Source organism: Amphibalanus amphitrite, unplaced genomic scaffold (genome assembly GCF_019059575.1).
Source record: "Amphibalanus amphitrite isolate SeventyFive unplaced genomic scaffold, NRLGWU_Aamphi_draft 000030F_arrow, whole genome shotgun sequence".
NCBI classification, from domain to species: domain Eukaryota; kingdom Metazoa; phylum Arthropoda; class Thecostraca; order Balanomorpha; family Balanidae; genus Amphibalanus; species Amphibalanus amphitrite.
In genome coordinates, this window is record NW_024881526.1 from 1,462,955 (window position 1) to 1,487,952 (window position 24,998).

Sequence of the window (24,998 nt, forward strand, 5' to 3'; positions counted from 1 at the left end):
GTCCGGATTTCACAAGTTACCGCAAAGTTACAGCGAATTTGTGCCTCGTCGCGCTTTTGTTCCAATCCATGAAAAGTGCATAATAATGGATCTGAGCTGTCATGTAGAAGTGGTAAATCATATAGTCATGTCATAGGTTACTGTAAAGCACCAGTAGTTAATTTCCATTTTACCAACAGTTTTCTGAAAAGTTGAGCATGTTTGGGTACTTCCACCTAGGTAAGCAGGAGGGGATTGCTTGTGCAGTGAGCATGTCATAGTCGTAGGATGTGCGGACAAGTAATTGCGTTTGGGTGTTCCCGAAAGCAGCAGTTACCGAGTTCGACTGAGTTAGGCAATTAACGGTAGCAACGCCTGTGTGAAGTGCACAATAACAAAACAAACGATCAAACTAAGCGTGTCAGTCACGACGAGCACATTGTTTTACAAGTTAACAACAAACTCAAACACCAAATCACAATTCGGCTACACAAATGCGTTATCAACATTGACATGAAATTTTAAAATACGCTGGCAGATCGTTAACATAACTATGGCGAAGGAAGGGTCAATCCTTCCCGGAGGTAAGGTGAGCTGCAGACCACAACGTTGGCCACATTTCTCCTCCATTGACCAATGATCCATGACCCGTGACCACTGAGCAGTTACCAGTGACCAAAGGTCACGTCGCCAGTGACGACTGGTCATTGATATACGGTAACCAGTGACCGGACGGTTGCAGGTGACAAGTGACCGATCACGAGTGACCAGCCACTCAAAACTCAAATGATTCCTTTTTTGGTGTAAATGGGGTGTGGTCTAAAACGATACCCACTTTACGCCCTACTTAGACCAGAAGAACACCATCTTAACCCTCTCGAAACACCAAACATACACCCTGTACACCTGTCGAACACCGTTCATACACCCCTCTTGCACCCTTTTAACACCACCAGTAAACCTATATGACACCCGTATCATACCCACTTGCACCGGGTTTACACCCCCTGAACCAGCTTTATGCCACCTTTGCACCTTATGTGCACTCTTTTTACTCTTGTGCTACACCACCTTGTACCCATTTTACTCCTGTTCTACACTACCTTTGCACCCATTTTACTCCTGTTGTACACCCCCTTTGCACCCATTTTACTCCTGTTTTGCACCCTCTTTGCACCCATTTTACTCCTATTCTACACTCCCCTAGCACCCACGGTACACCCGGCTAGCACCATCCATGCACCGCTCCCCAACACCACCGCTCCCCACCTTTTTCATTTGCAGACCCGTCACCAAAGTCAGCCAGCTGGTGCAACATTTATTACAACGAAACTTAAAACGAAACGCATAACTAAACTTAGCGCATACGAAACTTAGCGCGGCCGCCCAGCCGCGGTGGCCGACTATGACGAACAGTTTCAGTCTATCTTGAAGGAACTGCTGGTCTTGGATGTCGGCCGGGGGCCGCTCAGTGGCAGTGATTTCTTGGCGGTCCCTTGTTTGATAGTTCTCGTTGATAAGCCTCTGTTGAGAGAGGTAGTTCCGCCACTGCTGGTTGAACTCGGGCGGCGGGAGCACCAGCGGAGGTGGGTCGTCCATGGGGCGCTGAGAAGCCCAACCCGGCCGAGGTGTCGAGTCTGGTTGCGATGGCTGGGCAGCGCGGCCCGGCCGGGGCGGCTGTAAAAGAGTCGCCACTCGGCGGGCGAGCTGTTCCAGCTGGTCGTCACCCAGAAGCACCGGCTGGGTGGGCCTCGCGCCCCCGGCACCGCCTTCGGATCGATCCAGCTCGAACTGTAGCTGGCGAGCCACCTGGCTCCTGGTGTTCCTCGACGGCGTGTCGGCTGCTGAGAGTCGTTGGCGCGATGTGGAGGGCGTACCTGGGCAGTCGTTGCCCATCCGCTCCTTGGAAGGGCAGAATCTGGCCGCGGGTAGGCACCGTGGTGCGTCCCGCTAGGCCAGAGGGAGATCCTGCGTCGCACTCCGCACTCACAGCCCACTTAATAGAGGTTTTCACTTTTCACCACCTAGCACTTGGGAAGCTCCCCTCGTCGGAGCGTCCTGAGTCGCGGTCACGGCGAAACTGAGCCGTTAACGGCGGCCGAGGGCCCGCGCAGGGGCCTAGGCCGCTTCCCATTGGTCGGCCGCGCTGACGTCATGTCGGCAGCCGTTAGAAAGCGCGCGAAAAACGGCGTTGCTTCCTTGTTCAATGAGTGTAAAAGGGGTGTTTCCAGAAAGTTCTTATCCCGATCTATTCCCTTATTACACCCCGATCTGGGCATCGCCATATGGTGTACAGATGGTGTTTCAACGGTGGTGTTCGTATAGTGTAAAAAGGGTGTTTCCAGAAAGTTCTTATCCCGATCTATTCCCTTATTACACCCCGATCTGGGCATCGCCGCCCTAGGTAAACAGGTTGTGTTTCAACGATGGTGTTCGTATAGTGTAAAAGGAGTGTTTCCAGAAAGTTCTTATCCCGATATATTCCCTTATTACAACCCGATCTGGGCATCGCCATATGGTGTACAGATGGTGTTTCAACGATGGTGTTCGTATAGTGTAAAAAAGGGTGTTTCCAGAAAGTTCTTATCCCGATCTATTCCCTTATTACACCCCGATCTGGGCATCACCTAGGTGTACAGATGGTGTTTCAACGAGGGTGTTCGCCTGGTGTATTGATGGTATATTTAGCGGATCGGTGTATGAGCGGTGTTAAAAAGGTTCATGGGTGCAAACAGGGACTAACAACGGTGTATAATGGGCATCAGGTTGGGGTACTTCTGGTGCATATCTGGTGTAAAGTGGGTGTAATCCCAACTTAAGGTGTCAATGGGGTGTAAATCGTGTTTTCAGTGGCACTGGATGCCCATTGAACATGCATACCATTACCACGGTGTTATATTCCGTGCCATTACCCAGTGCTCAATGCCTTCCGTGTTATTGGTCAACATCGTGACCAATGACCAGTTACCATTTACCAGTGACTACTGACCAATGACCCTGGATACCAGCACGCGGCGGCCATGGTCTCGCTGATCCCCGTCCACCAGCGGGCGTCGTGTGACGCTGTCAGGTGCAGCTGGCCGGCCGGTGCCAGCGCGCGTGACCCGACACCCGCAGAACCAGTTCCAGCCAAAGGGAATGGCGCGGACGGGGCTCAGAGACCGGTCATCAGCACAGCGCTGCGCTCACCACTGCCGCGCCGTGCCGTGCCGCAAAGGCAAGGCAGTGGTCCACGAAAGTGCAAGTGAAACTGGCCACGCGTCAGACCAAGCGCAGCGATCCGCCGACGTCGACAAAATAATATGTAAAGGAGAAGACGTGAATAAAGAGACAAAACAGTAGCTGAATATGGGAGGCAATGGAGTGCCGAGCAATGGCCAAACCTAGAAACTCACAACCGAACACCAACCACTGCCCGTACCAGAGTTTCAGACTGTTTAGTTGACACTTGACATCCATGAATGCCGACTGCAACCGCACGCCACCGGGATCCATAACCGCTGTGCAGCGTAGGTCAGTGATCGACACCTACGACACCCGGTACGTATAAGGTGACCGGCGTGCCGACCAACCGCCGCCGACCGGCGTGCAGCGGTGACCAAGTCAGGTCGGGGTGCGGCGCGGCGCGAACGCCCTGCGTCCGTTAACCCAGTTTCGACTGACCCTGACTCGGTGGACAGCGGCATCTCGAGGCACCGCCCACGGCCGCTCCTGACAGGCCGGTCACGACTCACGACTGGGTCACCAGTCACGAGTAGGTCACGGATCACGAGGGAGAGCGGTTCGTGACGCCGGTCTGCCCGTGACCTGACAGCCACAGCCGTCACAGAGAGCGGCGTGTTATACCGGGCCGCGGATGATTATCTAAATGACATGGTGTCTGTTCATTAGTGATGTGGACAAAGGACGGCCAACAAATGATATGACACATGGGTTTAGAAGTATTGATACGGTGGACGACGTCTTATAATCAGCTCGTCTCCCAAACACTAAAACACCATATTCACCGACATACCAAAAAAAAAGACCCGTTGCCATAAGACGGCCGTACTCGTAAGCCGGATCCAGGGGTAAACGTCACCATCAATTCTACAGCTCCTCCACAATCGCTACAGTCGAAAGTCAAATCGTTATTCCGCCTACCCTACCACAGCAGCAACGGCGGCAACCGCGGGCATCAGACCGCAAAGCCCTTCCACAGAGCCCAAGCACCCGCCATTCCATCAGCCCGTGTCGGCTCCCTGCAGTCATCACCGTCACCACCCGTGACAGCACGTCAGGGCTGCTGACATCACCACGTCATCACGGCTCCCACGAGCCTCCATCGGCGCGCCGCATGGCTGATCATCACGTCATCATGACGCGACTGCGGCGTGACGGCAGACGTTTCACTGTCACATGGTGAAGGTGACGACTCGACCGATACACACAGCTGAGACTCACTCGGCGATGTGGTGGATAGTTCACTGTCACACAGACAGCGCGGTGACAGTGGCGACTTGATCGATACACATAGCCTTGGCGGGATGGTTCCACAGTGAAGTGGCCCACAGCCGGCGCCACGGTGACAACTCGACTGGTCCACAGCTGAAAAGTGAACGGAGACGAACATGGCAGCGCTCTGGTGAGCGGTAATGGTGCTAGTGAAGATGTGGGCTAGGGACCTCGGACGGGTTGGGGGATGTGGTAGTGTGACAAAGTGATACTGTGCAGCGATCACTGGCTGTGGCGCTATGACAACCGCGGTTGTGGCGATGATGTGGTAAAGTCGAAGGTGAAGGTAGATGGGACTGCATGACTGACTACGGCTGTCACTGTGGAACTGAATGTGACAATAGCTGAAGTTTTGTGTTGGCTGCGGCGGTAAGTTTGGCTCTGTTCTCAGCAGCGTAATAGGCTTAGTCCGGCGGCGGGCATATTTAATGCGGGACCGCACCTCATTCCATGACCTGACTGAGAAGAATCATCTGCAGATACCCGCAAACTCCCTATGAACAGCACATAATGTATGCACAGAATGCAGATTCCTGGATAATCGGGTCTTACAACTAAAAATAGACAGTTCTTGTCGAATATAAATTAATCATTGACAGATATGTCAATACATACGGATTGGCAATACTTGTGTTACAGCAGCGTAACACTCTTAGCGATTGTTCTGTTACAGGGCCTTGCTTGCTATACAGGAACCACAATGATTGCATTGCATGTCCAAAAATGTAGGTAGTTGAAAATGCTATTCGGTCCAACTGACATAAATGAGACAGGAGCCTGTTTCATAAAGTGGTATCGACCAAACTAGCGACCATACGCGGCACCACACGGAAAAAAAAGAATAAATTATTCAATTTACATTTAATGTCAATTGCACAGCATAACTGTAGGGCGTATAATGCGCATAATAATTAAGAAACTTATTCAATGCATAGGTACTCAAAAGCAGATGACAACGTTACGCATTTATGCAGCCTGGAAGAACCAGCCAATAAGCGGTGCAAATGGCTTCTTCCAACAACTTCCCTTTTCCCATCCCCTCTTGTCCACCTTCCCTTTGTAAATGCCCCTCACCCGCTCCTTCCCCTCCATCAGCCCCCTACTGTCATCAAAACATGGCTAGCGCCACCGCCATGCATTCCTCCGGCATTCTTTGGCCGGCTGACCCGTGTTTGACACGAGCTGCTGGAGCGCGGTGATCGGCAGCCCGACATACCACGCTGATCGCAGAGCGAGGTTTGTTTACGGCCCGCGACACGACGACACCGCCGCAGGCACTACTGGCACCCACCGCGTAGTGACGGGAGAGGGTCAAGACAAGAGGGGAGGGGGATCATGATGGGTGAAGTAAACAAATCAGCTGGGCGAGTGAAAGAGTTATTAGAAAAAGCACACCAAAGCGACCAAAAGAAAAGGGACAGATTTAAAGGGCCAAAACGATAAAAAATATTATTTCAGATTCAATGAAACAGACATGTTCAAATTTTGATCAAAGCAAAAAAAAAATGAAAGCTAAATGTGAGGAGTGATAAGATGTTCTATTCGGAGCTAGGACTCAGCGAGGGCGCAGAAACTGAGCGAGGGTAGAAAGAGTGCCAGGGGGAGAGTCTGACCAAATGCCGACAGGGTCTAAGCGCGTGTGGGAACTGCGCGCGGGTGTGCCCCCACAGTGCCGGCGTGGCGTGTGGCCCGGCCCGGTAGTCCACAATTACGTCACCCGACCCGGCGGGTCGCCGACGGCCGGCACGCGCCGCTATTGACAGACGACGGCGTATGTGGCGCACGTATGCGGGCGGCAAAAGGGACGCACCGCCTCCTGCCGTCAAGTAAACTACACGCCACTGCATACACTGCAGATCACTTTCAGCACTGGTCACCGGTTGCCACGTAGCAACACGCGGTCAGCACTGACCGGCTGTGTATATCGGTGTTTGGACATGCCGAAAACACCGCACTGCAGCTGGAGGCCACAAACAGATCTACAGACACCCGCGACACAGGCCGATGATCGATGTGACCGACGCTGATGCCAGATGGTAATCGGTCTCACTGCACGTGCTCAGGGAGCGGCGCAGCGTTTATTTGGCCGGTGGCCGCGGACGGCAGCTGACCTATGTAGCCGTCACGAGCTGCAACTTTCACTCGCACGTTTTGATAAGCTCCACGATGTTTGCAGTGGATGAGCGGTTGAGGAATCACTGCTGGGCTGCGTTTGTTTAAACTCGATGGCTCCAAGAATAATGGCGAAAACAACGCTCAATCAAACAGTTGGATGACGTATTCATCAACTAATGATTTTGTCAGTGTCTGCATAAGTTATCAGACATATTTATCAGTCTTTGTTGATTGCCAAACATGCCCCAGCATGCTTTAATCATCCACACCACCGCACAAATCACCCAATCTGTTCATTCCACTGTTTACCCAGGCCGATCAGGTAGCGACAATTACCCCTAACTCGCCACCAGCACCGTTTTCGCCCTCGTCCGGGGCTGACGAGGTGTCACCTCAGGGGCGCACCTCACAGGGAACGGTGTGTGGCGTGCCGACACCGCGCGCTAAATAGCTCCATAACGTCTCCCCGAGAGGGGGCGGCACTCCCCCCCCCCCCTCCGGCCAGGGTGTCGGTTACGGCCCCAATACACCACTGGCCGATGAAACATGCAGCTATTGACATGTTTGTTCAAGCCGGCCTCATGCATTATACATTTCCTAAGCAATGACCAAATGGGCGGAGGGATTATAACAGCGCTTATGTCCATAACTTGTAGTACAATGTAGAAAAGGCGCATTTTGCTTATGAGGATGCATAGCTAAAAAAAAAACTACAGCGTAGGTACTCGCATTTCCTGAAGGTACGCGCGAATCCCTCGCTGATTTGGGACCGCTGGATTCGCAAATGGCATGTAATTTGCGCTGGTTTGCATGCTCTCTGAGTGACGCTCGGTGTGATTATGGCTGACCCCGCGGTCCGCCGGGCCGGGGTCGAGACACGCGCCGCCCAGCCCGACTTCCTTACGCAGCTCCGATGGCTGAAGGCCCCTGCCACGATTAGAATAACGAGCCGTACATAATTGTGCGCGCCTGGTCAGGCGAGGGGCACATTATCGACATAACCGCCCACCAACCTGTCGACAAACCATCAATTAACAAAAACAAAGAAATATGTATAGTATGTACGAATATTGCATATGCTAGTAAAATAAACAACCGTTCAAACCGGTTCTTTGATATTATATGCCTCAAAAGATTTTACACAAGTTATATAAGCTGTCTAAAAGTGTCCATTATGAGTAAATAGCGACATAAACATTGAGCCTTGTTGGATGTTTGAGCTTCGGCGGAGCAACGAACGCATAGTTACATTGCCTCCATTGGTACTGAAAGCCAGAACAAGATAATACCAAGCCCTACGACACGAGAGTCTACGAATCCTACGTTGCTGACGATGTCTTTGCCCATCTCTCAGTCGTCATACACTCATAGCTTCTTTGTATATTTCACTTGCAAGTGAGTAGTGACCTCACCCTCCCATCACCACCCTCGGTAGTGCCTATTCTGTCTGCGTGACGATATACTGTCCCCACTAAACTCCCGTCCCTATATGTACAGGGTGATTTTTTTTTTTAACTGTTAAAAAGTAAACGTCAATGGTGGTCCCTAAATCGAAAAATCGCGTGCAAAAAAGCAATGCACGTGATAGATAAATCTGGGACATTTTGTATGGTGTCATCATTTGTCCCTTTTAACCGACGGCTTCGGCCCCAATGGAGCCTGAAAATGTCCCACCAATCGGGCAATGGTCCACCGCCGTTCAGTAAGGAACGACACAAAACGATGATTTTGAAGCATTGAGGCAGTTCGAAGCATACGATGATCAAGGGGATACCTCAGAAAGACGTTAAATAACGCATGAACAAGCTTGTAGTCATAAATAACCTTTAAACGGTCCATCTGGCGTATGTGCAGCTTTTGAAGAATCAGTCTTCAGGGAGAAAGAAAAACAGCGAATCAGACACCACCAGGAACGCCAGTATCAAAATCATCGACCTGCCCTCCCTAGACTTCTAGTTTTTGGACCCAGCCAGGGGCGACACTTTCCGAAAATTATTGGTAGGGCTCTAATGTAAATTTTTGCCAATTCAAAGCGATTCTTTCCACGCAACGCCATAGGCATAATGTTAAATTTCCAAAATTATTGGTAGGGCTCGGGCCCTACCATGCCTATACAAAACGACACCCATGGACCCAGCTATGGCAGATATAACAAGAAAACAGTGGAAATATCTGGCAGAGCTGAAAATGGGCGATAGGAGCCTTTTCAGTCCGCCTAATGAGTATGGGAGTCCATGGTGCTGTTTAACACGTGCTCAGGCGGACTGATTCGTGTCGGTGAGAGAGGGGGTAACTTCAAGCACAAGTAAAATACACGATGGACGTTCCTTCACATCGTGTCTGCATGAAATCAAAATGTCCCAGAATGCTCGTCATCCTGGCATATAATTTTGCAAGATATATTTGCATTTTAACCCCACTAGACCTCATTACTTTTTAACAAGTAAAAAAAATCACCCTGTAGGATTGTCAGATTGCCTCAGAACGACCGCCGGGTGAGGTGTATTGATTCAACAGCCACTGCTCACGAGGCCGGCCGAATCTGCAGAACATTGACCGCAGAGGGAACGGAGGGACAGAGGGATAGGAGGATAGAGGGACGGAGGGACAGAGGGACGGAGGGATAGAAGGATGGAGGGACAGAGGGACAAAGAGACAGAAGGATAAAAGGACGGAGGGACGGAGGGACAAAGAGACAGAAGGATAAAAGGACGGAGGGACGGAGGGACGGAGGGACGGAGGGACAGGGGACGGAGGAACGGTGGAAGCTAGGGAAGGGACAGAGCAGCAGAGAGAAGGAGAGACGAATGGACAGAGGAACAGAAGGACAGGGATCAGGGAAACAAGGGACTGAGGACAAATGAGACAGAGGGGCGAGTATAGCCTGGTAAGTTTCGTTGTTTGTTTCCAAATTTCCTGGAAAATGCATTGATCTCCAGTATAACCGGACTTGGTGTGGCAGCTCGTTAAACCGTCACCGGCAGGCGGATGTGTGGCTGAAAAGGACTAACTGAAATGTAGTATCTATGCCTGTCACTGGCCACGCCCACTCCTACCACAAACCACAACCAGTTCAAAACATGACAATGAGTTGGCACTGACAAACCTGATAACGGTAAGTGCCCGCACGTAACATAACAATGCATCCATTACCTGCACATTTGCGGCATTGATAAGCCATTACAAACGGAAAATTCTAGTCGGAACTGCCGGCCCATTATATCCCGCCAAAATGACCCACGTAATAAGGGGTCGTCATTTATCTTCTGGCGCCGCGATGAATGCGTCAAAGGCCATCCGAAAAATGTGACACGTGCCGCGGTTCAGTGCGGTGATTTTTCAGCGAGACTAATCTGTGAGACGCGTGTACATCACACGCCATCACACGTGCACAATACATACTGTGGCGGCGGGGGCGCAGAGGCGGCGCCGCGCACTGTTGAATCGATGCTCCCTGTTCTGTGTATTCCCGCCGCAGGGGTTCAGTGAATGTCATGCCAGCGGATATCACCAGTTTTCTGGGGCTGGGGGATGCTGTAATTTGACAGTAATGGCCTACAGAGTATGTAGGCCTCATATAAAACAAACAGGCGAAACAATAAAGAGATAAGCCGAACATGGGCTCAGCGCGGTTGGACGGAGGACAGCAATCTTTACAATATAGGTATTGTTGGTAAAAAGCTAAAAATTGGAAGTAAGCTTTAGAGCGTTCAACGTAGATAGCAAAGTTTAACGCGTCATTAAAACACAGCAATAATGCAGATAAACTATAAAAAAACACCAGACAACGTTACCTTCTCTAAGTGAAAAGGGCTAAAAACTGTAAACACAGGAAATTTTCTCATGACTCTCAGAATTGACTTGGAAATTAAAACATGTCACTACATTTGTGAAATCATCGAACGTAAGAAAACGATCAAGACAGAGCAACCTTTCATTTTGACCCAAAAGTTACTCGTCTAGCGCAATCCAACTTACACCAGCTGTAAGGTACTGGCTGTGTATATTTTACCAAACAGGCATATCACGGCAACCGCGGGATTTCCGAGCCGGCCTGAAAACAGCCAGTCTCTGGACATCCTCCACGGTTGGCACGTGCCAATCACGTGGCTCGTGCCCGGCCAATGGGAGCAGCCGGCCACTACACGCCACCCTATGCACTGTGAAGCCGCGGTGTATGGAGCACGACACAGGAGCGCTTTCGCCGCCAACCGAAACCTATACCATCCACGATTCCCGCCGGTCACGAGGCAGCCGCGCCGTGCCAAACAGCGCCGACCGGCCAAGCTCGGCCACCAGATACTCGCCCGCAATGCCAGCGGGGTTTGTTTGCATCAGGGCTGCGGAGTCGGAGTCGGAGTCGGAGTCGGAGTCGGTCGGAGTCGACAGTTGTGACCGGAGTCGGAGTCGGAGTCGGAGTCGATTTTAGAAACCCGAGCCGGTGTCGGAGTCGGAGTCACCGAAAATCTGTCGACACCGCAGCCCTGCTAGGTCTGCGGAGTCGGAGTCGGGAGTTGGAGTCGGTCGGAGTCGACAATTCTGCCCGGAGTCGGAGTCGGAGCTGGTTTTTGAAAGCCGGAGTCGGAGTCGGAGTCGGAGTCACCGAAAATCCATCGACTCCGCAGCCCTGGTTTGCATTGCACACCAGACCAGATTCGGTCTCACCAGCGCTCTGGCGCCAGTAACGTTGTGCGTAGCGACTGAGCCGTCAGCCGCGGAAAATGGGATCTCCCCGAATGTCGCCATCGATTGGCAATGAGAACGGAGTCAAGGAAAAACGCTGTGAAGGAAAGGGCCGGCGGATTTGTGTGTCGCCGAGGGACCATCTGCAGAGCCGCGGCTGTACGGAGTGGACTCCAGTCGTCTGGAACAATCTCCTGTCGGTCAGTTCGACAGAGATGGGACCGGCCCGGCCCCAACTTTCCGTCACGGCCCGATCACATCAGCGGCTCCCGAACGCGGCGATCTCACTGCAGTTTGGATATACAGGAGATCGAATCGCTGCATGCACGGTAAAAACGACAGATGCGATACGACAGGCCCTAAAGGATGAAAGCAAGTGAGTGGTCTGGGGGATGGAAAATTGCGCACCGTAATGAAACGAAACTTAAAGATAAATGGGAATGTGACGTTTTACGAGAAAATGGTAACTTAGGTATGATGAGGGGAAGCGCTTTGTTTTGGCGCTTGCCGTTTTAATAATTAACCACACAATTGTGGTATGACAGTTTGACGTTTGTGAAAAGCGATAATGTGAACACATATATATTGCACAAACCGGTTTCGATATCACTTCATCAGTGTGCAAATATATGTGTTCACATTATCGCTTTTCACATAACCACACAATATTCGCCAATGTAAGCTAGGACTTCCACTGCCTGAAAACGCACACAAAAACGACGGGTACGTACTGACAGTTGAGGTGCAAGTCAATTTATATTTAGGCTGCATGCGTGACCGAAAATTGATCGGAAACAGGTTTTGGTTATTTTCAAACGATCACATCTTCATCTTCGTGGGATTTATTACACATTGTTGTACAAACCAGATATAAGAGCCTCTCAGACATTGCAGATTAGCTAGCAGTGCGCCCCTCATCTGGCCCTCCGGCATCCCGCGGCGGCCCGTCTTACCGTGGCCGTAGCCTCTCTCGCGGGCGCAGCTCGGTCCCGGGTGTCGGAAGCTGGTCAGCTCATAGGGCGGCTCCATGGCGACGGGCGGGGGCGGGGGCGGCACGGAGCGCCGTCGCCCCAGGGCACCACGGCTGGTCAGTCGAGCGTCGGCCCGACCCGGTCGCCCCGGAGCCGGGGGCGGAGCGGCCCGCGGCGAGGGCGGGGCCAGAGGGGGCGGCGACCAATCACCCGCCTCCTGACAGCGCCGGCGCCGACGATCTGCGCGTCGGAGGCGACGAACGACGCAGGAGGTCTGAGTGACGACGCAGGAGGTCCGACGAATGACGTGACCGGCGCTGCGCAGGTCACCGACGTCCCTGGGGCGACCTGAGCCCAGCGGTAGACCCCAACCTAACGCCTACACCACTGAATGAGCTGATAGAGCGCAGTCACGAAATAGCTGGCTTCCACGAGAGTCGATACCAAATGACACCGGTCAGCGCAGCGCCATTGCAAATCACGGTAAAGCACCACCATCCAAAGGTTCACCAACGGCACACAACGCGCGCTGTACCACCCAAACCCGCACTGACGCCGGTTCTCTCCCGACGAGAGGAAATACTGACTGAACCACTCTCTCCTCCCCGTCCGTCGGCCTGAGAGGGAGACCGACCGACCACTGACCGCCGGTCACCGGTCACAGGAGGGGTGTTCACGGGCACCGCACACTGCTGCGTGCGGTGTGTGCGGTGCGTCCAGCAGGCGTGGGGGTAGGGGATGGGTAGGCGGCTCTGACGTCACGGCTGCGTGCGGTGGACGGTCCGCTGTGGCCAGTCCCGACCGGCCACAGCGATCGCTGTGTGCGGTGACGGAAGGCTGACGTAGGGACGAAGTGGGCGGAGCTCCGAGGCTGTGTGCGGTCCGACCGCACACAGGGTCCGTGAACAGCCCTAGGGAGACCGGCGCGGCGCGGCCGGACGGGTCCGACGGTCGGGTTTCACCGGCGCTTGGCTCCGGTGACAGGAGCAAACACGGCCCCACCGGTACGGAATGTACAGGACTGGTATTGACCGACTGAAAGACTGACAGGCCTGGTCGACTGGGTGGGTGGCTGACAGACTGATTGACTGCGTGTCTGGGTGGCCTGCTGTTAGACACTTGATGAACTGATTGACCGACTGACTGTGCGAATCGTTGCCAGCACGACGGCATGAAGACAGACAGTAAAGGCTTCAAACACCACGAGAAAAAAAAAAACTAAGAAGGTTAGCCTTCTTTCGCCGTTACCAGCATTACAGCTAACGTATTCCAAGAACATATGCTTTTACAGCAGAGTGGGCTGCGCCGTTACGAGGGCGGTCGTTCCCAAAAAGAGCTTCTGGCGTGGGTCGTTCCTGAGTGACCTCGGGAGGCACGGCCGGAGGCGTCCTGTCCGGTCCCGGGGGACGGTCCTTTGGCGGGTCGAGGTTCACCAGAGCCGACGATTGCCTCATCTGCGGCGCTCGGAGACGGACAAAAACTCGACTGAACACCACGCGCCGGACGCTGTCGGCGCCGGCCTCCACAGCTCCAGACACCGACGGGGCACTCCAGACGGGGCAGAACAGTCACCGGGACAGCGGAGATTCCAATGCTCAAGACCACGCCACTCAGAGGAGTGGGGATAGATGAGTGGGTGGGTAGTCACATCATGACTAGATGTAGCGGTTGGCAAGCGGAATGGCAGTTTGCGAACGCACCTACGGTTTGGGTGGAGCCTCAGATGAATAGAAGCTCTGTCCAGGCTCTCTAAAAAATAATGTGGCGTAGTAACGTGAATCACCACCATTATCTACATGAGAATGCCACTTAAGTTCGATAAACAAAACCTGAATGAATAAGGGGTCGCGATATTTGTTGAAGTACCTGCTTCAAGCTCATATTTGTGATGTCATGCAGATGCCGGTATTGATGTTATAGGCCAGATGCACGCTCAGTTTCTCCAGGCTCATTAGCACGAAACATATAATAACTGCAAACAATCTGCAAACAATCTGCATCCATGCAAACAAAACGTAGCTAAATAAGCCACTGTCCCAAATCCAGATCCGGAGATAGTCTGAAACACAACCGCTCGTCAAACAGTTCGCAAACGACAGGTTCTAACCAGGGTCGGAGGTTTCACAGAACCCAACCGATTGCAGTAGCGGCTGTGGGCGTCCAGCGCCACCACCCTGCAGGTCACGGGGGCCGAAGGCGGGACCGCGCCCTGTCCCCAGGTCAGACGGCGGACTGACAGGTCGGACCGGACCGGACCGGACCGCCTGTCCGACAGATTGGCGCCGATGAACAACCCTTCCGTGCCTTGGCGAGGAGGGTGGAAACGAACGGCAGTAGTCAGTTCACACCCATCCAAAATCAACGTGCACCCGGAAATGAATATCCATCGCGAAACGCCCGATATCGAAGAACGAACGAATATTATTGACGGAGCGACACGAGCGAATATAGTGACGGTCATCAGGCGACACGGTAGCCACCTATCGCTGCCACCGCCGCTGCCGTCCATCCCTCTGCCGCCGCTGCCGCCACCTCAGCGCCGCTGCTGGCGTGCGAAGGATAAGACGATCTCATGGTCAACCACTTTTTAATGTGGCCGAGCCGCCGCGCCGAGCCGTGGTGGCTGCTGAGATGGCCGCCCGTCGGGGGAGTAAGCGCTGTTCGGCGACGGCCTGCCGCCGCAGTCGCCACTGGTCGCCGAGTCGGCTATAGTGTCAACAGAAACGGTTACAGGTTAGCCCACACCACGCGCGGTGTCGAGGACATTATTACACAGAAGAGGGTAAAGTATAAGGCTGTGGCTGCTCGCCTCCGAACGGAAAAACTGGCGTTCGGGAGAGGGAAGTATGGCCGGCGCCGCGTAAGGAAATCCGGGAAGAGTTTGTATCGGGCTCCAAACAGGAAACAAGAGCGAAAAACAGCGCTGGAGGACACACTATGGGAAACCGAGGCCGACGCTGACCGAGAAGCGACCTGAAGGGACGATGGAAGCGCTGGAAAAGCACAGAAATGACAAGTGACATCGGGATACGAAATAACCATTGTTGGCGATCGTCAAAATCGCATCAATATACTACACCGACCCAGCAATCACTCAACATAATCCGTTACTTCAGACGCATTAGTTCACCCCGGATTCCTGATCTGGAATCAGCCGTCTGCAGGCATCACCCGGCAACAGCCCCGGCCGTCACCAGCCACCATTTTTGAACAGCGGACGTCTACCAGTAGTGACACGGCGTCGCCATACCGGCTCTTCCGCCGAGACGGGTCGAGCAGGACAACGTCCCCGGGCGGACGTGGCAGTCCCACTGGACACACAGACGTGACCTTGGCGCATCGGCGGGCGTCGGGCGCGCTGAGCCTTCACAAGGCTAACTCCATCAGTAGCACACAGAGCGAGCTAAGCACCAACTTCATACGGGAGCGCCGCCTCAATGATGGCGACTCGAGACCATGAAAGGGGCGAATCATGTCGGAACTTTGCTAGTCATCCTATGTCATTTTGTATTCATTCTGGTGAGGGATAGTCGAGAACCGATGAAGAGACCGTAATCAGCTACTACCTAACGGTACCATAAAAACGCTACGCACCATCGAGTGAAATGAAAAGTCGAAGACATTTTATAGATCAGCCAGCAAGCTCATTAAAATGTGGTGAAAGGAAGAAATGACGCATAAGACGGCTAAGCCTATGCGTATCCCAAAATTAACGTTATGACACTCGGCAAACGAGCATAGATGAATTGCACTAATAAAGCTAACAAGCATCTAATCCGGGTCATGGCACGGTCATTGTCCATCAGTGCCTACCATCCGTAAAATAGTGTATAACTGCAAGTACCATCAGTTCCATCGAGCACAATCAGTACCGTCAGTGCCGTCAGTAATCCAAGCCGGCGCAGCGAGCAAATCCTGGCGCACCCTGATAATCCTCGGCACACGCACAGTTCAAGGGCTTCAGGAGGCTTTTGAACTCCACAGATGAACGATTGGACCGTTCCACGTACTGGACAACCAAGGAAGTCATATTTCCATTCAGAAATAAAAAGCACGACTTTTTACACACTTATTTTAAATATATCAGACCTCTACAGCGTAGCTTCATTTGCACCGGCCAATCGGATTGCTTTCTCATTCAACGCTCAGTTACTTCTCCAGGAAGCACGACCGACCAGCAACAAAGTCCAAAAACCATCACCGTCTCACGGTCCCGTAGCCGTAACACCCCATTCATGTACAAACAATCACTACAGTTGTGCAAGCATTGAGCCTCCCGTCATGATTTCTGTGCTGAAGCGGACAACAACTTCACGACCGCCGTCTGCTGCGGTCCGATAACGACATTCTCCGAACATTTCTGTCGTCCAGGCCTCGTCCAACACATCCGTATCAGTCCGTCCCGTCCCGTCCCGTCCCGTCCATCCTGTTCGGTTGTCCATCCGTTTCGTCAGTATGTCAGTCCGTCTGGCTCTTTCGGTCTATCGGTCTGTCTGCCCGTCTGTCCGTCCGTCAGTCTGTCTGACTTAGCTTGCCCGTCTTTCCGTCTGGCTGTTTCGTCGTGTGCATTTGTGCAACAAACAGCGATGTCCGTCTAACCGCGGTAACGTCACGCTACAAACCAGGAAGCATGAGGCGCCCAAAAGTCACGCGCTGCACAAAGCGTCATATTTCACTTTTTAAGTGTTCATGGTTGGCTGCCTTTCTTCTTGCACGGACATGTACCACAGAAGGAACGCTCGAAGGGGCTGCGAACTGCCGCGCGCCCGCCGAGCCGCCATCATGCCGTGGCCACGCTGAGGTTCCGGCCCTGGTCACGGCCCACGGGACAGCCGTCGGTCACACGACTGTTCCGAGTGAGTTACGAGAACCCCTCGATGGCGTCCGTCTCAAGGTGAGCATCGCACAGCGGCCTCACAACCAAATTAATGCAACATGCAATATGCATGACATCGTCACTAAAACGTCCCTCAAAGCTATTGGTCCATGAAAAATACGAAATGGGTTATTTGGTTCAACGACCTCATCGGCATTGCAGAGTGGCAATGATGCAATATCGTGGCATCCAACATCCGCCTCGAAACAGTCGGTCCTAGACCATCTGACTTCCTTGTCGGGTTAGAGTAAATTTAGGTGGAATAATTCTCATACTATAGTGCCGGAGAATGGTCAGTGTTATGCCGTGATTTAGTTGCCAAAGGAATTGCGCGTCAAAACATATCAAACCAGTTCAGTCGTCAAATAGTCAGTGAGCTGACCTCACGATAAATACAAAATCATCCACCATGCAGGACACGAGTTTGAAGCACTGGAATTCCATAAGATAGGCGACTATCCCCCACTCACGCACACCACTACTCGTAAGTGCCGCGTTGGTTCCTGCGTGCACCGGATAATGTTCTCGTCTCAACCAAATCGAGGCAATCACCTTATAATCGTCTTCTCTGCGGTCTCTATGGAAGTAATCCTAAATTGGCCAGCTTTTACTGCACTATCACTACCGAGCGAGATGACTTGCTGGTCTGTACGTCAGCGCACTTTTGCTGTTGACTTATCAAACTCCATGAATGAGTCACATCCTGCATTTGATACATGGGTAGAAGGATCAAAGCACGCAATGTTTCAGATGGCATAAATGGTAGCTGCGGTCCTATCTTGGCTGCGGTGAGTGTCCTCCAAATCAAAGAGCGGCTCCCTGGCAGTTCCCAGCTCCCGGATGCGCTGACCACCGATTTTTCATTGCCAACGTCCATGAACGATCACTGTGCTGATCTAAAACATCATTTAAAGGGACCCTCCCACCTTCAAAAAAGTTTATGAATTGGCATGAAAGTGATGTTGCTCGGTTCAGAAAGAGCGAAAACGAATATCTACCAAACTTCACCGAAAAATATTCACCGGTTTTCAAGATATTAGACTTTAACTTTTGTTTACTTTTTGGATCTCCGCTGTTCCTAGCGACTTTATTTGGAAGCAATAGTTTGGCAGCTGAAAGTGCGGCACTTGTTGCGCGCAAAGCAGCATATACCACCGCGTGCTACAAAACGTTTTAGTCAAACATTTAAAAATCGTTAGATATCTGCGCTGACGTCACACATTCAGAGGGGTATTCCTATGCATTAGCCCCTCTGAATCAAAATGCTGCAATTTTGAAATTCAATATTTCCGCTTTAAGGCATCTCTCGGGGTCGGATCCGACCCCTCCTCCGTTCTTCTTGAATAACTCAAGAACCGCTTACGCTATCAACTTGAAACTTGGCATACCTTCTCCCCCATCAATTTGACGTCTTCTGTGTAATTTTTAAGAACAAAAAAATCAATTTGTTTTTTAGATATATCGATTTTAGTGATAAAACTACATGGCGTTTTTAGTCAAAAAGTGGTAAATGTTTAAAAAATCGCCAAAAATCAGGGTTTAAAGCAAATTGCAAATTAAGGACATGAATAGACGCAGCTCAACGAGTTCTTTAAAATGGCTATCTCGGATTTTCCATAAAATGCGTTTTTCACCCCTAGAAATTCAAAAAACTACATTTTTTGGAAAACAACTAATAAAATCCAAAATTTTTAGAATTTCCAAAAAACCGGAATATATGTTATAGAGCTCTATTAGAACATTAGATGTCCCAAATTTCAACTTTCCATCTTGATTTTTGACCCACAAATTGTAAAAAATAGCTCCAACATGCATAGGGCATGGTGACGTCATAAGCATTTACGTGAATTAGAGGCACTTCTGAACATCGCATGTGAAAACAAATGGCACCACTAGATTCCTGGGACAAAGCTCGTCTAGAAAAGTGCATTTTTATGTCAAAAATAAAAAGTTGAAAAATTGACCTTTTTTCTCAGCCCTCGTTTAGTTATGTATGGTATAAACGATTTTTATGCTTTCAATGCACACTTATCACCAGCAAAGTGAATTGGGGTCACATATAACCATTACCATCGGATTCGGCGTGAAAAATAAGCCATAAAACATGTGTTGCACGCCCATATAGCAGAAAGTGAAAACCGTGACCTTTCGTGGCCTGACCTGACCTTGACCCGTACTTAGTATGACCTCTATACGCACATGGTACCTTCACTAGGCCTTTGAGGTCATTTTTGGTGAGTTTCGAGCAGCAGCTATCGATTCCGCTGTCCGTAAGCCTTATCATGCAAAACCCCAGAATTTGACCTTTGACCTGACCTTGACCCGAAAGTTGACCTCAATCTAAAAATCTTAAGAGTGCTTTGGGAAAGTCTCGTAGAGACCTTTCGAATGCCGCCTCGCGGGGCTCGATGCGACCATTGGTTCTCGAGATAACAGGGGGGGGGGTCGGATCCGACCCCCCCCCCCCAGGCTGTCGTGGGTACGGAAATAGCCCAGGCGGTGCCGGGTGAAGTTGAGCAGCCAGGCACTGATTTGTACCGGCGCTGCTGAGCTGATCCGCCACAGCACTATACGCTGAGCTGATCCGCCACTGCTGCATTCTGAGCTGAGCTGCTCAGCCGCCGCGCTGAAACGCTAAGCGTTGATCCGCCTTCACGCTGGTTACCGGGCCGTTCGTTGTTCACTGCGAGCCGGGTCGCCAAAAGCGTCATGTGTTCGTCCAGTCCCGTCACAGCCGCCGTGTTTTGTACTATGCCCGGTGCCATGGGTCAGGAAAGACACAGTGAATGGCACGGATGCCGCGCGTGTTCATGACCTCGACACGGGCGTCGGGCAATGTATAGCGCGGACAGGTGGGAGTAACTGACCCTAAGGGTGGAACCAAGGCGTTCAGAGAGAATGTTTTTAACCCAGGAGAGAAAAAGGCAACCGACTGCAAAATTACTCAATTATTTCTCTAATGAAAATTAGTAGGCTCTTTTGTATTGGAAATACATGCCGCAACTCCCTCGCTAGCAGCCCAGTGAATGTTTCCTCAAAACCGCAACATTTCACCAGCGCACCAAGTGAGCCGTTTCGCGGAAACCTGCCCGCAAATCCTGGCTTTAATGACGGACATCATGTGACGGACATTCAGCCATGTGACGGACATGTGACGGACATTTGACGGACATGTGACGGACATTCATCTCACGCATTACCACAATCCCGTCAGCCCTATGATGGCGATCAAAACTTTATCAGATGCATGCAGCATGAATAGCTGCTAGCATTCCAAGTTAACATTTACAAATGTAATGGATGAGCCAGCAATTCTTAGTTATGAGTTGCAACAATATTTACGCCAAATTAGGCCGTCTGCCACTTGCCAGTCTGGCGCAGGCAGTGCTGCATCCATCTGACATGAAAGAGCATCGGTCGCGAAACGTGTGCAAACGATTGTCAAAAATAAGATTCACGCACAAATACTGTCGACTGCGTCTGCATGGGTGGAGCTTTTCCAGGAAAGTTGGTGGGGCAAAAAGTTGTCAAACCTACAATGTCCGATTGTTAAGTTCGATAAAATACAACGATGAATCAATTCTTTTCATTACAGAGATAATATTTTACATTACACAGACATTTCAAAGCACCTCAATGCGAAAAACATTGGTTTGCTAAGCAGTAAAGTCCTACAAATCGGCTTAAGTTGGTGGGGCAAAACTCTTATTGGTGGGGCAAAATGGCAAGTTGGTGGGACGGCCGCCCCACCAAGTGAATAGGAAGCTCCACCCCTGGTCGACTGTCGCATGAACGGAGTGCAGCTCATGCTCGGTCAACTACGTCCTACTCACGGAAACGTTAACTGACAGCGCCTTGGTGCGCTTTGCCCTTCCCATTCTAACAAACCTAAAGATGTAGAGAAACCACTCGACTACACTAATTTCCAGGAACATTATCAGCACATCTACCTGCTGTTTATGGCCAATTGGATGGATTCCGCGGCGTCATCACCCCCAATTGCGTCCCAAACTGCGTCGCAGTTTCTGCGCGACCTGCTCCTGAGCCAGCGCCGCGGGCTGACCGCGATGACTCACCGCATCCCACGGCCATGTGCCTGCCCGACGTCCAGCAATGCTAATTACATCCACCCGGCCGGCGTCTGTACGAGCCCCATAACTACCGAGGCGCCGATAGTCAGGCTCGCCCCTATCAGCATATGCACCCGGCTCGCTGCGCCTGCCGCGCCGCGGGCTGCAGGCAGGGCCCTGTCTGGCAGGTCGGGCGGGCGCCGCTCCACCCCGCCCCTGCGCCGGGGTGCACTGACATCCGCTGCCATGGCTGGCCGCCCCGCACCTGAGAGGTAGTTCCGCACTGCCAGCCGCCCTTGAACTCAGTCACACAGGCCTGGGAGCGCGCAGTGACCGAGGTCAGGGGTCAGATCGGACGGTCGCGGGGTCAGGGGTCACTGTCGGGGTGTCGTGGATGTCAGGAGTCCCGTGTTATGAACAGCGGAGGCCGGTGGTTTGTCCGACGCAGCGCGCCGCGGCCGCCGTACGACCGGTGCTCCTACAACGGTTCGGTGGCCCGCCGGCCGGCCGGCCGGTCGTCGCAGTTACCGAGCGCTGACGTCACATGGCGAAAGGAGCCCGGCCGGCGGGCCTGTCCGGTCGGCTCAGCGGCGGTGCTCCGCGGCTGGGAATCCAAACTCGGGAATAGTGTGGTGGGAGACCGAGGGAGGCAGTGATCACCTACCAACGCTACGTTGGACGACAGTTGCCTAATACCAATCTGAGGCGTGACGGGTAGGCACCTGTGCCGAAACAACGGCGCTGCGGCCGGATGCCACCTGTTTCGAGCATGTTCCGGAACAGATGGGTACCGGCTCTGCCGCTATTACAACACGGGTCATCGTCCGCCTTTCCGACATCTCCTGGATATTTTCACCCAGCGCGCCTAGCCGTCGATCCAGCGTTTAGGGGAAGCCGGGGGAAGCCCGGGCGTGGGGGAAGCCCGGCCATCCCGTTTCCGGCTAAATTATTCACAATAAAATGCTCAACTGTTTGTCCTTTCAGCGTGGCAGCTAAGGTAACGCCAGCAAAAAAGTTAAGGTTGACAAAAATTGCCTATTGTTAAAGTTATAGCGCAAAAATGATATTTTAAGGGTTTTTAGCTAAAAAGTGAGATATCTTGCACTGTTAATGTTATACCATACAGTACTAATATTTATACGAATGTTATGTAAGGACCGTTTAAGTGTTTGTAGTGAGGGGTGACGAGGCAGGCTGGCTTAAGTATGACATTTTTTCGAATATCGCTGTTCTAAAATAAAAATTAGCACATTGGGGTAACCCCGGGCGAGTGGCCAAGCTTACCCCCAACCGAGAGCAATGCCACTAAACCACTGTTTTCCGTGAGATAATAGGTACTGAGCAGGTTTGGTTTACATATAGATCAAAGATAAATTTCGAAAATAAACATGTTATCATAGACAAAGCCAGTCATGTCACTTAAGGTCACCTAGGGTCAAACTACGTTTTTGCAGATAACGCGACAGACAATGAAGCTAGAGCTTCAAAAATGGTGTCGTTGTGTTCTTCTTCATCAGCCGAGTCGAATGATATGCAATATGATGCATTAAGGTAAAAAGAAAAATAAATTTTAAGGAATTTTGAAATACACCTTTTTTATCAATTTTGCATCACGATTTTCATCGACCTGTACTGTATATGTAGTAGACGCTAGCTAAAATACCAGTAGTGACATAAACTCTAAGATGTCCAGAGCTAATCAGTACCTTAATAAATAATATTTCACTTCCCGTTAATATTTGGAAAGCAGATAATGGTTTCATCAACTCGTTGTAAAGCGCTGGGGAGGTGGCCGGCGTTACCCCTATGCCGGGCTTACCCCAGAAAAATCAACACTTTCTTAAAACTCGATTTTCTCAACCTTACACTTATTCCACGAAACCGAATTTTTGGGAAAACACGGCCAATGAACTTAGCTAGCTAGCAGGATGTCAAAATTTTATACAGCACGTATGGTATGTAATAAAAATGAAAAAGAGCTTACTATGCCGGGCTTCCCCCGGCTTCCCCTACATAATGCGTCCGTCGTCTCATGTCACACGAGTCAAAAACTCAGCGTGTCCAAACGTGATCCTCTGAGTCGTGGTTCCATGGCGGCCACACCACAGTGCAGGAGGAATAACGCGAGTTCGGCCGACTGGACATGGCCCTTTCCCTGAACTCTCGGCTGGCGACCGCGGCTCAGGAAAATCCTGTCCACCCGGCCAATGGAAGGTTACCCGCCAACAGCACAGTTGTACTCACCAAGTATCGCCTGTAGGGCGGAATCATCGCCCAGAAAATCCATATCCATGGTGGGGTGCTCCAAATCAATCCATGATTCGCATATTCGCCAAAACTGTCACTTTCGCGATCTCACGGTGTAAGCACTTCTCTCCCTCCACAGCACAGCCCCCTCTCACCACGGCGACTGTTCGCTCACGACTGACGTCAGTTCGCCGAGTGGTTACAAGGTTATCCGGTAGATGGCAGCAGCGCGCGGCCCGACGACGGACCGCGGGTTGCGGCCGATGCTTACTTTCTATGAAATGAATTGTCGTCAAATCACAAGTCGTGTGGCGACAGGAATACGGTGATGGTATGACGATTGACATGTGTATTTGTAGGGGCCGAACTACCTCCGATATGCTGCAGGCTGCAACAAGGAGGGGGGGGGGGGGTCGAGCGGACCTAGACGGATGCAGAAAAGCGTAGGTGGGTACAGGTAGGTGGTACTCGAATGTTGCGGGGTCATATCACCAAAAAAAATTCACCATTTTCCAAAAAAAGCTTGGATTTCGGTTTATTACACATCGCTTTGGAGTTTAGCCCGCGCCCTGCTGGGGGGGGGGGGTGTTTGAACACCCCCCCCCCCTTGTGGTTTTTCGCGAATATCTCAAAAACGGCGGCGCGGAGCGCCGCCGTTTTTGGTACACCTTATCATACATCAATTCTACACATGTTGTGAAAATTTCAGACCAAGGTCATTCAAGGTCAGGTCACCAGGTCACTTGAAGTGACCTCACCTCATAAAAAGTTTAAATGTCTGTCATAGCTACACCGAGTGACCGATCGCTTTGAAACTTTCAACGATTGATAAGGGTAACAATATCTATAAAATGTATATCTCGGAATTTTGATATCGGTGACCTAAGGTCAGGTCAATTTTGCGACCTCCCCATTATAAGTCAATGGGAGAAAATTGAAATGCTCCTCTTTTGGACGAAAGACATTATAAACACTCCCAAACACCGAATTACAAGTGGTTTAGACACACAGAACATGAAAATGGTGTCCGTGACCCTTGTTTATGCCCTGAGGTCATCTTAGGTCACGAATGGTATCTAACAGTTTTTCGCAAATAACTTTTGATAGAGGCATGCTAGAGCAATGAAAACGCCTTAGATGTGTTCAGCTCGACGATACGGATCGACTGATATGCAACATGACCCTTTCCGGTCAGGTCATGACCTTGACCTGAGGTCAAATTTTCAAGTTGACCTTTCAAGGTCAAGTTATAGTTCATTCGATGCGTCTTGACGAGAGAAACACGATGCCGGTAAAAGAAAGCTCGTACAAGGCTTGGGTCAAAAGTTATTGCAGAAAAACTGTTTCCGAAAAAATCGGCTATTTTTGCAGTTTTTGCCCCCTGCAGGCAAAACCGTTGACGTTAGGTCAAATCTGAGCGAATTACTCAGAAAGGGCGTTAATAGGGCTATCGAATGCGCTTTTCCGCAGCGCTATAGCTCTATTGGTTCCCGAGTTATGCGTTGGCTTCTTGGAAATTTTCGACATTCGACCTGGAAATCGGCGAAATTTTGCCTTCAATGA

At 51.3% G+C, this 24,998-nt stretch overlaps 1 protein-coding gene across 4 annotated transcripts in view; it reads right to left on the minus strand.

The window, feature by feature from the left end:
* Nucleotides 1–23,614, minus strand: part of LOC122366881 (myelin regulatory factor-like) — a 77,555-nt gene extending 53,941 nt beyond the window's left edge. For 2 of the 4 annotated variants that reach the window (XM_043339550.1, XM_043339544.1), the window contains exon 1: nt 23,433–23,614. In XM_043339550.1, the coding sequence (XP_043195485.1) occupies nt 23,433–23,481 (49 nt within the window). In that variant the 5' untranslated portion in view covers nt 23,482–23,614. Of the gene's footprint in view, nt 1–12,224; nt 12,357–23,432 lie in introns of those variants that run through there. The other 2 variants (XM_043339530.1, XM_043339539.1) reach the window with 2 other exon arrangements.
* Nucleotides 23,615–24,998: the final 1,384 nt, after the last annotated feature.